The 12,802-nt window shown below is 48.0% G+C and overlaps 5 protein-coding genes across 5 annotated transcripts; 4 read left to right on the forward strand and 1 right to left on the reverse strand.

The window, feature by feature from the left end:
- Positions 1–278: 278 nt before the first annotated feature.
- On the forward strand, positions 279–2,818 carry LY89DRAFT_237677 (HET-domain-containing protein). The gene is made up of 2 exons (XM_018206075.1): positions 279–2,739; positions 2,798–2,818. The coding sequence occupies exon 1, from the start codon at positions 437–439 to the stop codon at positions 2,729–2,731; it is 2,295 nt and encodes a 764-aa protein (XP_018065496.1). The 5' UTR covers positions 279–436; the 3' UTR covers positions 2,732–2,739; positions 2,798–2,818.
- Positions 2,819–3,759: 941 nt separating this feature from the next.
- On the forward strand, positions 3,760–5,536 carry LY89DRAFT_594853 (putative lactose permease; the record flags this gene model as incomplete). The annotated part of the gene is made up of 4 exons (XM_018209827.1): positions 3,760–4,004; positions 4,082–4,422; positions 4,472–4,651; positions 4,704–5,536. 4 exons carry the CDS (start codon positions 3,760–3,762, stop codon positions 5,534–5,536), a joined length of 1,599 nt encoding a protein of 532 aa, XP_018065497.1.
- A 1,341-nt stretch (positions 5,537–6,877) lies between these two features.
- LY89DRAFT_739350 (putative C6 transcription factor) lies at positions 6,878–9,140 on the forward strand (the record flags this gene model as incomplete). Its single annotated transcript, XM_018220457.1, has 9 exons — positions 6,878–6,988; positions 7,042–7,070; positions 7,136–7,213; positions 7,266–7,344; positions 7,403–7,498; positions 7,564–8,069; positions 8,120–8,281; positions 8,331–8,876; positions 8,930–9,140. 9 exons carry the CDS (start codon positions 6,878–6,880, stop codon positions 9,138–9,140), a joined length of 1,818 nt encoding a protein of 605 aa, XP_018065498.1.
- Positions 9,141–9,760: 620 nt separating this feature from the next.
- On the forward strand, positions 9,761–10,607 carry LY89DRAFT_674488 (uncharacterized protein; the record flags this gene model as incomplete). Its single annotated transcript, XM_018213447.1, has 3 exons — positions 9,761–9,924; positions 9,973–10,168; positions 10,218–10,607. 3 exons carry the CDS (start codon positions 9,761–9,763, stop codon positions 10,605–10,607), a joined length of 750 nt encoding a protein of 249 aa, XP_018065499.1.
- A 688-nt stretch (positions 10,608–11,295) lies between these two features.
- On the reverse strand, positions 11,296–12,635 carry LY89DRAFT_654865 (uncharacterized protein). The gene is made up of 2 exons (XM_018212317.1): positions 12,394–12,635; positions 11,296–12,343 (listed from the first exon to the last, which is right to left on the reverse strand). Exons 1-2 carry the CDS (start codon positions 12,441–12,443, stop codon positions 11,422–11,424), a joined length of 972 nt encoding a protein of 323 aa, XP_018065500.1. The 5' UTR covers positions 12,444–12,635; the 3' UTR covers positions 11,296–11,421.
- Between the last annotated feature and the right edge of the window lie 167 nt (positions 12,636–12,802).

The raw sequence follows: 12,802 nt of genomic DNA on the forward strand, positions 1-12,802 counted from the left end.
AGGAGGAATGGGACAAAATTACCTTAAAGCAAATACGGGAGCGTATTGCTGATATGCCCAGAAGATGCGCAGAGGTTGGAAGGTGCGGTGGGAAGCCTATTAGGGGCAACAAATGGTAGATTGTAGAGTTACTATAATGTATTATTATTTTTGTTGTCTTCATGATTTTGGTGTTTTTGGTCCGTGCGTAGAGAGTAGTGTCAACCACTGTTGGTTCCAAACCTGAATCCTTCATACTATTTTGGTAGGACTGTGCCTCTGGCCAGGGCATCATACGTTTCGGATTATGCCTCAAGTATCAACTTTACCACCATGAAGCTCTTTTCTGTACAATTGTTCACTCTGCCTTGGAACTGTAGCTTGAACTCATCAAGCAACATTGATTGAGAACATTCCCAGTGTCAAACGTTCATAATTCGCACACTTCGTTCCTTTTATGGCGCGGTATCGAGAACTTCGCAGCAACGAGATCAGAGTCATCAGACTCTCGACGGATCAAGATGATCCCAAATTTGCCTCAGGGCCCATCCACTGCAGTCTGGAATACGTTTCCCTGGAAGAATCCAATCCGATCACGAATGACGACCAACGACGCCTAAACAAGCATTTCACTACCTGGCCATGTCCTATTTCAGAAGACATTGAGTCCCAGCCTGGGTGGCAAGACAGTCTCTGGCGCAAGTCAGTGTGGAGAACGCCGTCAAGCGACACAAAAACCAACTCCAACAGCACATCATCCTTGGATCCCTTGGACGAAGGTACTGAGCTCCTGTGGCGCTACGGATGGGGTGACTATGTTGCATTGTCCTACGTCTGGGGCAATGCTACAGTGAAAAGCACAATATTCGTCGACGGTGCACCGATGGCTGTGACACAGAATTTGGAAGCTGCTCTATGTCAATTGCGCAACTACCCTCGTATCAAGCAAGGATTCAGAATTTGGGCGGATGCTATCTGTATCAATCAAGACGATCTTAACGAACGGGCAAAGCAAGTTACGAGAATGCAGCAGATCTACGCCTCGGCGATGCATATTGTGATATGGCTTGGGCCATCATCAGATGATAGTGATCTCGCCATGACTGCCATACGATATTTCGGCATTCGGTCACAGGACGACAACCCACTCAAAGAGGCGTACAAGAGGGTGGAGAAGGAGATGTTTGTCAACCATCCACATTTGAGATGGAGACACAACCACATATATGTGAGAATGCCCAGAAAGGTATTTCGAGGAATGTACCATCTCCTTGCCAGGCCGTACTTCCGCAGATTATGGGTACTGCAAGAGATTGCTTCTGGTGCTCGAAGCACACCAGTCATGTGCGGGGCAAAGTGTGTACAGCTGGATGATATTTATCAGACTCTCCGGCTCGTTCGGGACGTGGATGGGAACGAGCTTGGGAGGCAAATAATCCACGCTGTCAATGGACCTGGTGCAATGGGACGGTCCTGGGATAGACTGCCTGGAAGGATTGACACATACACCATATCAGAGAAGCTGTGGGAAAGACCGATTGCCATGATCGAGGCTCAGAATGTTCCGCAGACCCTCACGAAAAGTGCAATTCATGACACGATATTCGACGCTCTTATCCTCAGCCGCGAGGCTGATACTGGCGACGAGAGAGATCGTATCTATGGAATTCTTGGTCTGCCTTGCTTAGACGCGGTCGTCAAGATGGTCCCGGATTATCACCTTCCCGCGATTGATACCTACACCATTTTCACGAAAACTCTCCTCAGTACAGGCTACTTCAACTACTTGCGTCTCGTGGCCAGTCCAGTACCTGCGATAGATACCAAGTACTTCAAACCTTCCACCTTGAGCCGTCCCCGGAAACCTAAGTTCGTTCGATGCCCTGAAGTTGTGAACCTAGGCTGCGAACATGGTTTGCCATCTTGGGTTGTGTGTTGGTCTTGTCCAAGAAACCCTGCTATGAATCTTTTCAACCACGGGTCGGCCGCTTTGAAATCTTATTTTGTAGCTCCTGTATTCCGAAATCATAACTTGATGACAGTTCAAGCCGTTCTATTCGATAGTATCAACAGCCTTGCTGCCTTTCATGCAACGGAATCAGATCGCAGCTACCCTCTCAATGGTCCCGAGGTTCAGAGCATTTACGGCAATGTAGCTGGCACTCTAGAAGCGCTTTGGCGGACAATGACTGGTAATTCGACACGTTCGGGTGCTTCTCCTCCACCCAGCTTGAGCTCAATTCTTGACCCCTCAGTCTGGGAAATGGGAATAGGCGGTCTCACCACGAGACGTGCACTCTTCGGCCTTGATAGTTTCTTTCAGCGCAACAAGGGTTTGCGCCTCTTTGATCGGTCGCTGGTTCAACTGATCAATTATGAAGAAGGAATCACAGAAAGTGGTCGGGATCAGGAATATAGGAGATCGAGAACTCAGCAAGATACTGGGTACTGGAAAGGGACTGCAAGTGATAGACAATACCTGCGTGATGCGACATTGTGGGCAATGAAGATTCTGGCCTGGAGAAGATTGATCTCAACCAACGAAGGATACTTGGGACTTGCGCCTGCAGCGGCTAGAGCTGGAGATACCATTGCGATTGTACCAGGTTGTGATGTGCCATTAGTGCTACGACGGAATGGTGATTGCTTTCAAATTCTGGGGGAATCATACGTACACGGGATGATGTCAGGAGAAGTTGTTAAGATGTTGGAGCAGGGCAAAAAGAAAATGATTGAGATCACACTTTGTTGATACAAGAAGTATGTCTTGTCATTTGCAAGGAGAAGGTACAGACGGTACTAAGTTGAATGTTTGCAGACTACAAAGACCAGTACGATTGTCAACAAAAATGGAGTCTGTGGCAGCTCTATTTGGAATGGGCCTGGCGAAGAGTATCCTGGCCCAGTACCACTGCTGCAAAAATGACAGAATAGGGGAAGAATCGCATTCCCAGCAATAGTGGTAAAGGCCAGGTACTTTTCACGCATAATTATGCAGGTTCGTGGAAGAATGGTCTTAAACTGAATGATAATTGCAGTTACGTCCAATGAGAGGGCAGAGAATCTTCGTACGATTTTTCGCTGTGAATTTGGTTTTGGTGGAGGTCAAGCACCAAGAAACTATTTCCATCTTCACTCCCAAGCAGACTAAATTAGAGCTTGAATAGAAGCGGTCCAATCAGAAGACTTCGGCTCTAATTGTTCCGACGACACTCTTCCCAGCCTCCTCCACCCAATCTTGCTCCCCACTCTCCACATCAACAGCATCCCTCCGGTTGATCCCAAGCTTCCCCTTTCATCCCCGCTCATCCCCGCTCATCCCCGGATACCCGCTGTAAGAATTGCCTGTACGCGCCTGCTCCCGCCCTTGCTAGGAACTCAGATTGACCTATCTACCCCGCGTTCACCTCTCCGCAATGCGTCCCTGCCTTCCCCATCACCCCATCCCTTGGCCACGTTCAGCGGACACGAGCCGAAAGCTCTCTTTTGGCCTTTTCGTCTCCACACTAGCAGGTTTGCTGGAACGCCTCGTTCCTACTTCCTTGAGTTATGCATGAGGGGACTAAATCTGGGAAAGTCTGCCCATGTCCAGATATCGCTTGGGACAAGCTATCAAGGAGCATAAATCCTTGACCATTCCTCTTTCCTTGTCTTTTCATTCTGTCAGTGTTCTGGGAAGGATCTGCATCTGCATTTTATTCCCCCCTCAGATATTAATCCGGAAAACCCTTCAATACTCACGATCAAGGCCACTCCGACAAAATCTTGCGATCAGTTACCATGGCTTCAGACGAGAAGGACCTGGGCGCTGCGTCTCATGTCAATGACATTGACAATTCATCTACAGACGCTATTCTCCTGGCCACAGAGGCGGACACGACAACTTACTCACCATGGTCAAGGTCCATGTTCAGACTTTACGGCGTTTTGGCTATTGCATACCTCTGTGGATGTTTGAACGGGTTTGATGGTTCTCTAATGGGAGCCATCAATGCAATGAAACCGTACCAGAATTATTTTGGCATGTAAGTCACGAGCTGCAAACACCGGCTGTCTCAATGTCAATCCGAATCGCAGTACGGAGCGCTAACACCTTCTGCAGTGGTTCTACCGGATCATCCACGGGTATTGTCTTTGCCATTTACAATATTGGTAGTATTCCCGCCGTTGTTCTTACAGGACCAGTCAATGATTACCTCGGACGACGTGCTGGCATGTTCACGGGCTCCGTCATTATTATCATCGGGACCTGTATCCAAGCACCAGCTGTCAATATGCATATGTTTCTGGCAGGTCGCTTCTTGCTTGGGTTCGGGGTGTCGTTCTGCTGCGTGTCCGCACCTTGCTACGTGTCTGAACTCGCACATCCCAAATGGAGAGGCACTCTTACTGGGCTGTACAATACTTGCTGGTATATTGGCAGTATCATTGCTAGCTGGACTTGTAAGTCTGATTTGAAGTTCTTAAGACAGCCCACTACTGACTGATTTAGGCTATGGGACCGCATTCTTATCTACTAACTGGTCTTGGCGAATCCCGATCTGGTGCCAGCTTTTGTCATCCGTGGTCGTCGCGGGTGGAGCCTTCTTCCTGCCAGAATCTCCTCGATGGTTAGTTGGACAAGATCGCGTTGACGAAGCTCGAGCAATCCTCGCAAAGTATCATGGTGAAGGTGAGAACCCCATCTTTATGAACAAGAATTTATGCTAACGGAAAACTTTCAGGTCGAGAAGATCATCCAATCGTTAATCTTCAGATTTCTGAAATGTATTATCAAATTCAGACAGATGCCACTGACAAACGCTGGTGGGATTATTCTGGCCTGGTCAAAAGCCACAACGCTCGTCGCCGTCTCATTTGTGTGCTCGGCATGGCTTTTTTCGGCCAATGGTCAGGAAACAGTGTCAGTTCCTATTACTTCCCAGAGATGATGGCCACAGCAGGAATTGCCGACGAACATACCCAACTCAAACTGAATGGAGTCTTCCCAGTCCTCTGCTGGCTTGGCGCCATCTCTGGAGCGAGAATGACTGATAAGATTGGAAGACGGCCTCTCTTGCTCTGGTCTATCTTATTCTCTAGCATCTGTTTCGCCATCATCACTGGCACTACTAAGCTCGCGGTCGAACATAACAATAAAATGGCCTCAAATGTCGCAATCACCTTCGTCTACCTGTTTGGCATTGTCTTTAGTTTCGGATGGACACCTTTGCAGAGCATGTACATCGCAGAAACATTGCCAACCGAGACCAGAGCCAAGGGTACCGCGATTGGCAACTTTGGTTCCAGTGTTGCCTCGACAGTCATCCAATACAGTTCTGGACCAGCCTTCAAGAACATCACTTACTACTTCTATTTGGTTTTCGTTGCTTGGGACTTGATCGAGTTTGTGGTCATTTACTTCTTCTTCGTTGAGACGAAAGACCGCACTCTGGAGGAACTTGATGAAGTTTTTAGTGATCTACATCCGGTGAAGAAGAGCTTGCAGAAAAGATCGGTGCAAACGGTTGCTGCTACCGTGGGTGTTGACGTGAATGAGAAATCTATGGTGGCATAGTAGTTGCATTCCTCACAATTCTCTGATTCGATGGAAACAAAAACAGCATTTATCTAGCGCTTCTGAACTTGGTCAAGCATTGAAACGGTCTTTGGAAATCATGATATCCTCAATGTCCCTGACTACGCCAGACTAGAACATGAGCTTCTTAGTTAACAAATGTTCGTGAATTGTCCCATGCACTTCCAAGCTTTACTCAAGATCCCACTTTGCAGACATTGAAATATCAATCACGTGCTATAATCTAGAAGCTGCCCAGGTGCCTAGAAACAGTAATACGGAGCAAAGTAGAGGTTTCCGAACACGTCATCGGTCTACTACGTACAGGTTGTTTTAAAGGTTAAAATGAAGTGATGGTGCCACACCTTGGACCAGTGGGATGAAATCCTCTGGAGTGATGAGAGCTGGATGCAACCTGGGTATCACAAGAGGCAGTGGGTAACTAGGCTCATAGGGGATGCTGAGCTATTTCACCTTGACTGCGTGTCACACAAGTGGCAGAGGAAGATAGGATGGATGTTTTGGGGCTGCATAAGTGGAAGATATGGCAAAGGGTTGGGCATATTCTGGGAGAAGGAATGGAAGACAATCAATAAGGTGTCATACTCTCAGAGAGTAGTGCCTCCTATTATTCACTACTTGCACACACACCCAGGGCTGCAATTCCAGCAGGATGGAGGACCAGGGCACACAGCAGCTTACACTATGCAAGTGTTTCAGGGCTATGGTGTGCAGCCCATATTCTGGCCTGCATTCTCACCAGACCTCTCTCCTATAGAGAGTATATGGAATAGGATGAAGGATATCTTGGAAGCACTAGATCCCCATGTCCACAGGAACTATAGGAGGCTCAGAGCTACTGTAATTAAGGCATGGGAATCGGTCACAGATGCAGAGATTAGGGACATCATTCACACTATGCCACAGCGCTGTGCAGATGTTATAGCTGCTCGGGGAGCATACACAAAATGGTAGTCTGAATAGCTTCATTTTTTATGAAAGTGACCAAAAGCAGCGTGCCATAAGCATGCCATAAGTGGTGCGCCTAGGTGTGGAAAGAGAGTGGCAAGGGGTCTGAGCATTAACCTTTAAAAGGCCCTGTACGGAGTAATTGCTTTTCCCCGCAGCCATGCCCCGCGTCAGCCGCCTTCGAAATCCATCCCCTTTTAGACTTAAGACCGAGCCGAGCACACACCATTTTTGAACACCGCACTTTAAACTTGTGATCAATACATACAGTACCATTATGAGGCCATTCTGAATTTACCACGATTTGCTGATTAAAGCTCTATGTCTAGGTTTCCATGTTTTTTATGCATGGAATGATGCATTGAGATCATCATGGCCTATCCAGACCAAGGTCGACCGGGTAGAAGCAATTCGGACAGCTCTACTGCAAATGCCATGACAACGCCATACGCCGCCCGACCCCGGAAAAGGACCGCACATGCTGTAAGTTTATGTGGAGACCGTCTTGATGATTTGATGCTAAATTTGATACGTAGTGTGGTGCCTGTCGGCTCCGCAAGTCAAGGTGAGATATGCTTCATTCCAAGCCACGACCACTCATGAGCTCAACGACTGACGTTGATGTGTAAGATGCGATGGACGACAACCATGTTCGTGGTGCACCGAAAATGAAGTAGACTGCCTTTATGGCAAGCAGGAACCTAGCATGTGAGCCCCTCCTGACTGTCCAAGTCAACCGCCTTCCTAACGCAAATCGTAGAACTCAGGGAAAGAGCGATCAAATCCTAGAGACCGTTTTGCGTATGGATGGTCTGCTTCGAAGTATCCATGAGAACCTCGTAAGACGCTTCTTCTCAGATTCTTCCAGCACTAGACTCCTGAACTGACAATTGGTAGAATGAACACAATCATGTGAGGTCGATAGCTTCACCGCGCTTCTCGGATCCCTCGTCGCCAGATCACCAAGACTTTGCTAAAGTCGCGAATGCCACTGTATGCACATCTGCACCCAATATTCTGTATTTCCAAGAGGCCAGCGTTGATTCTGACAATCGTAGATATCGTCAACACACATCAGTGCAACACAAGATTTACTATCGGGCTCCTTCGCTGCACCATTTCCTTCGCTTCGAGCTCAATTCCATCCTATCTTTCTCCTCGAAAGCAAATGTCCCCCCATGCCGGTTCAACCTAGGTCCATCAGACCTGTCTTCACAACAGACGAAGCAGAACGATTGCTGACCTCCTTTCAACGCAATGTCAACTTCTGGTATCCAACAGTGAGCAAAGCTACCCTCCAAGTCCTATTCGAAAAAGTGCGAAATGGATTTATGGGGAATACCTGTGAAGATTGTGCTGCCTTACTCGTGATGGCTCTTGGCGCTGCATCAGAGCTCATTCATGTGGTATTCTCTCAGACTGAGTCTCGAGGCTTTCAATCTAGGCAGCAGCAAAGCGAACTGATGACCATTGCGAACGTCTGTTTCGACGAAGCTCTGAAGTTGTTGACGGTGGCGTATATGGACGTCAGCACCATAGCTACACAATGTGTTTTCCTTGCAGCGTTAGTAATTCCCGGTTTGTGGACAAGCGACGACAGCTAATCTTGAGAAGGCTTTATTGTTCGTTCCTTCAACGACCTTTACAAACATGGGGCCATCTTAATACAGCGGCTGCCAAATGCAGATCACTGATCGCATACGGCACGGAATCAGGAAATGTCGAGGACGATGAATGCATACGACGGATTTTCTGGTCTTGCTATATTATTGAAAGGTAATGCCTCTTCAGCATAGCTTTCGGCGTCACGAATTAATACATTTAGTGATCTAATCTCAGAACTCTCACATTTACCTCAGAGCGGAGTAGCAGACCAGGAATCGGAAGTACCCCTCCCCGGGCCTCTACAAACCCACTTCACGGAGTCAGAGACCGAATCCTCAGCGCTCTACTTCCTGTCCTGTATCTCTATTCGGCGCCTCCTCAACCGCGTACATCAACTCCTTTATGCCGCCGAGAAACATAACACTTACACATCATCACGAGATGAATCTCTTCGAGCACTAATAACGGAACTTGATCGTCAGCTTGTGCTTTGGCACGACACCCTCCCTGGATTCCTAGTGTTTAAAGAAGACACGAGAGAATGTGCCAATGAACATGCTGCGTTTCTGCGACAAAGGTATCTGGCATGTAAGAGTGTGATTTACAGGCCGTATGTTGAGATTGTACTCAAGCATAACGACATGGCTCACTCCAGGGAGACAGTGGAAGGAGCGGGAAGGTGTTTGAAAGCGAGCTGTGATCATATTGCCAATCTGAAGAGTTTTGGCCAGACAGTGATGATTGATACTTGGATTTGCTCTTTATCGTAAGCAGCTCACCCTTCTGCGGAGAAGCCTGATCTAACATCTATGTTTGCAGAATGACGAGCACGATGTTCATCATCCTCGTCTCGCTTCAAAATCAAGCCCTTGGACCAACCCTCCTCGAGCACAATATACCGGACTTTGGACCACATCTACGTCGGCTACTTACTTCTTGGATCGGTATGATGCAGCAGAAGTCGCCGAGTATAGAACAGAGCATTAGACTTATTGCTGAGATTGAGCATCTGATTGGAGCCTCTCGATGAAACATAACCAAACCTACGTACGAGAGGCACGCGGAAGTCATCCCACTATCACGCAGCATATGTAAGGGAGGGAAGTTGCATCGAAACAATTTCTTATTTCACAAGTGTCCCTTCGTATTTGGACGCCTCTTTTTATCCTGGCATACCACCCCGCGGTATATCAGGTGTTATCGCTCTGCTCCTGATCTACCACGAGGCTACCTCAGAGCCGACTCTGGTGTTCCGAACAGCACTTCAACTCAAGATCAGACGATACCGCTCTCTCATCCAATACCCCTACTCACGACATTGCAACCTCGTATTAAGCCGTGTGCCGTCACTTCACGAGCAAGAAAGCAACGATGGAGTGCAGGAGCTGAGAATGAGGCGTCATGGAAATTGCCGAATGGGACTTTCCCGCCTCCACAAAACGCCCCTGTCTTACGACAATGCTCAATCCCCCACATCGTACAGCACAATTATTACCTGTCCCGCATGCTACTTTCTTTTGTTCCTGGTACACTATATTTAAAGTTTTGTGGCTTGAGAGAGCAATACATATAACTCATGAAGCTTGCTAACAGGTGCTTGGCTCCTCATTCTCAATTCCAACCAGAACTTTAACAACTTCAAAATTGAAAATGCTTTTGCTTACCATCACCGGTCTTGCTTCACTCGCGTTCATCGCGAAGGCAAGCCCTTTCGAGAACCAAGCTCGCGCTGCATGCAATGCAGACAACTGTCTCCGTGAACTGCGGGGCACAAGCTCACTAGCTAGCCCGTACTGTTCATCTTACTACACCTCGTTAGTTCCTACCTCTTGTTAACCAAATAATAAATACTGACCAAGAAGCACAACAACGGTAACAACAACGACAACCGTCCCCGCCCTCGACGCCACTTTTCCCGGCGTCAAGAAAAGAGAGCCAACTGTAGCCCCAGATTTCGAGAAGAGAGCCACAACTCTCCCGCCCTTTGCTACTAGCTGCACACAGACCGCAACCGCGTTATCGAGTGGATGCTCCTGCTTACTTGGTTCGGCCGCTGCTGTACGCTTCTCTCCTCACTAACAGAGATGAAAAATTAACAATAAAACAGACAACGACCTCGACCATAACCTCCACATCCACCCTCCCCCTCCCCGTACAATGCTCCTCCCAAAACTCCTACGGCCTCTACCCAACCCCGCTATCCATCGTTTCCATCCCAGGCGGCAACGGCGCCTCGGGCCTCGCCTTCGAAGTCTACCCCGGCGGCTGCTGCGCCTACTGTTTCGCGAGCCCGAATTGCATCGCTTACTACGAAGAAGTGGATTACGTGGCTTCGGTGCCGGGGAAGGTGGCTTGCGGGGTGCAGATCACAGGAAGTCAGCCCATTGAGCCGTTGGGGGTGGATAGTTGTCCGTTGGGGACGGTGACGTTGAGTGCTGGGCCGGTGGAGACGACGGTCTTGTGGGGGGTAGGAAATTGTGGGGTTGTAGAGGGATGAGGATGATGTTATTGTGATCTTCTATTGATTGGGGTTTTAATTTTGTGAGAGAAGGGTTGATTGATGATGAGTATGCGTGGGCTATATGTTTGCGTTGGCCGGAGAAGGACAAGGGGCAAGCGCGTGGCGTAAACACATCCTTTCTTCCAAAAGTGTATTAACACTATTAAAATCAATATGTTATCTTTACAAGTATGAGATTTCATAAGCCGATATATCGACTAGCCTTCTCAAACTCCCAAAATCCGAAAGTGACGTCGGATATTGCCCTAGTCTCCTATACAAGCGAGCTCCAGAAGCGAGGCCTAAAAAAAAGTCAAAAATAAATAAACCAACCCCTCTTCACCAGGGATAAAAGAAGAGAAGAAGCAAAAACTGAGACCTAACCACCGAAGTGGGTAGGTCGTAGAAAACTTGCCTTTGCAGTTTTTAAAGTTCGTTCGTATGTAGTTTGTGTGTACCCCAGAGCTATGTTATTCCTTGCTCTTACCCAACAAGTGACCTGAACCACTGACCTAAGTGGAATGCGTCTTGTTGGGTTATGGGAGGGGTTTTGCTTATTTAACACTATAAGGGTTTGTGGGAAGGTGGATGGTTTGGGGTTAGCGCCGAATTGGAAGGGAGGAGAGTTCACTTTCGTCATAGGGCTAGGTGGTAGGTTATTCACGAGGTGGGAGGATTTTTGTATCGTTGATCTTGGAATAAGTCTTCCAATTGCATTCCATCTGTTCTATCTACCTGAATCCATCGCGTCTGTCTAGAATCTACGCGTTCGGCCATCGTCAACAAACCATCTCTGCAACCTCTTCAACACTTATCCGACGATCTTCGAAGGCCCAGTCGGCAAAGGTAGTCTTCTATGGATCCTCGCTACAATCTCAGCATAATTCGGCTCATCCTCAACAGTAATAATCCCATGCCTCAAAAAGAAATCAATCATCACAATCGCACTATTCGTCTTGAACTCCGATCTCGCAAGGCCCTCCTTCACTTCATCAATGCTCATCAGCGTGAATTCCTTGACTTCTTCGTCGTTCTGTTGACAAATGATATCAGCTGGGAGTTCGAGGTCGTATACATAGATTATATCTGGAACGATGAGTCCCATCTCGCCTCCGCCTCTGGCATCGTTTAGTCCAACGTACGATATGCATCCGCACACTACAGCGTTCTTTCGCACCAGGTCTTCAGAAAGAGATGCTTCTTCGTCTGCCTCCCTGACAATACATTCAAAAGGATCTTCTAACGAGATTCCGCCTGCAACGGTAGTATCGAGACAATTCGGATAAGTGAATAATTTCGGAGACCGTCGAGGAACCCAGATTTTCAAACCTTCAGATGTCTGTGTATACGCCGTGAGATGCGCACCACGAGAGATGATCCCGAAGAGCGTACTTGCGTATCGCTCTAGAGAAACTGGATAATTGGCACCGACGATGGGATAGGGCTCGCTATGCCGTCCGCTGATTACGTGGAAGGAGTCTTTGGCGTCGATGCAGACTTGGACCTGCTTTGAGAGAGCAGTTGTGCATGATTTGGATAGATCACTCGTGTCTTTCGGATCGAGATGGACGGTTCTGGCTTGGTGGTTGACGAGGAAATCATCTGTCCAGAGCATCTTCTGGACTGTTGAAGAGAGCATTAGACCGTGGTGTCTGGGGTCGTTTGGGAGGTAGAAGCGGTAGATGGATGACCAGTGCTCGGACGGAGATGCGAGAGGGTCATCGTATGGGAATCTGTTCTTGTCAGGATGCGCATGCGGTTGATATTAGTGTATTCTGCTTACCTATCGCAATCATTGACAAGGTCAAGGTATGTCTTGGAAGCTGTGGCCATGTTGGCTTGAAAGACACCAGTCGGGCGATGATCACGTGTCGTGAGTTTAGGCTGTCAGTTCGATCGTGAGAGGAAGGAGTGGCTCTTGAGTGTAAATGAGCTGGGGCTTGGAGAAGTCGGGTGGTATAATTTAAGGATGCTGTAGAGATTAAAGCGCAATAGTAGGGTTTGTGTAGGCAGGACAGAGATGAGGATGAGGCTCGTTGAGAATCGCAAACAGAAATTTGACAACGTGATACCGGCACCCTACCCTATTCTAGAGTCACCATTTCCCCCTTTTCAACGACGCCGCAGCCGGCTTTAAATCGCCTAGACATATTTGCGAAATGTATTTATTCGTACTGAAAATCACTCCCACC

Source organism: Mollisia scopiformis (genome assembly GCF_001500285.1).
Source record: "Mollisia scopiformis unplaced genomic scaffold LY89scaffold_24, whole genome shotgun sequence".
NCBI lineage: Eukaryota > Fungi > Ascomycota > Leotiomycetes > Helotiales > Mollisiaceae > Mollisia > Mollisia scopiformis.

What these genes read in the sequence shown, in the direction of transcription:
- LY89DRAFT_237677 (XM_018206075.1), top strand. Translation starts at nt 437, where the DNA reads ATGGCGCGGTATCGAGAACTTCGCAGCAACGAGATCAGAGTCATCAGA.
- LY89DRAFT_654865 (XM_018212317.1), bottom strand. Translation starts at nt 12,443, where the DNA reads ATGGCCACAGCTTCCAAGACATACCTTGACCTTGTCAATGATTGCGAT. An exon ending in CTTGTCAATGATTGCGATAG is followed by an intron (nt 12,344 to 12,393) that starts GTAAGCAGAATA and finishes TGACAAGAACAG; the next exon opens with ATTCCCATACGATGACCCTC.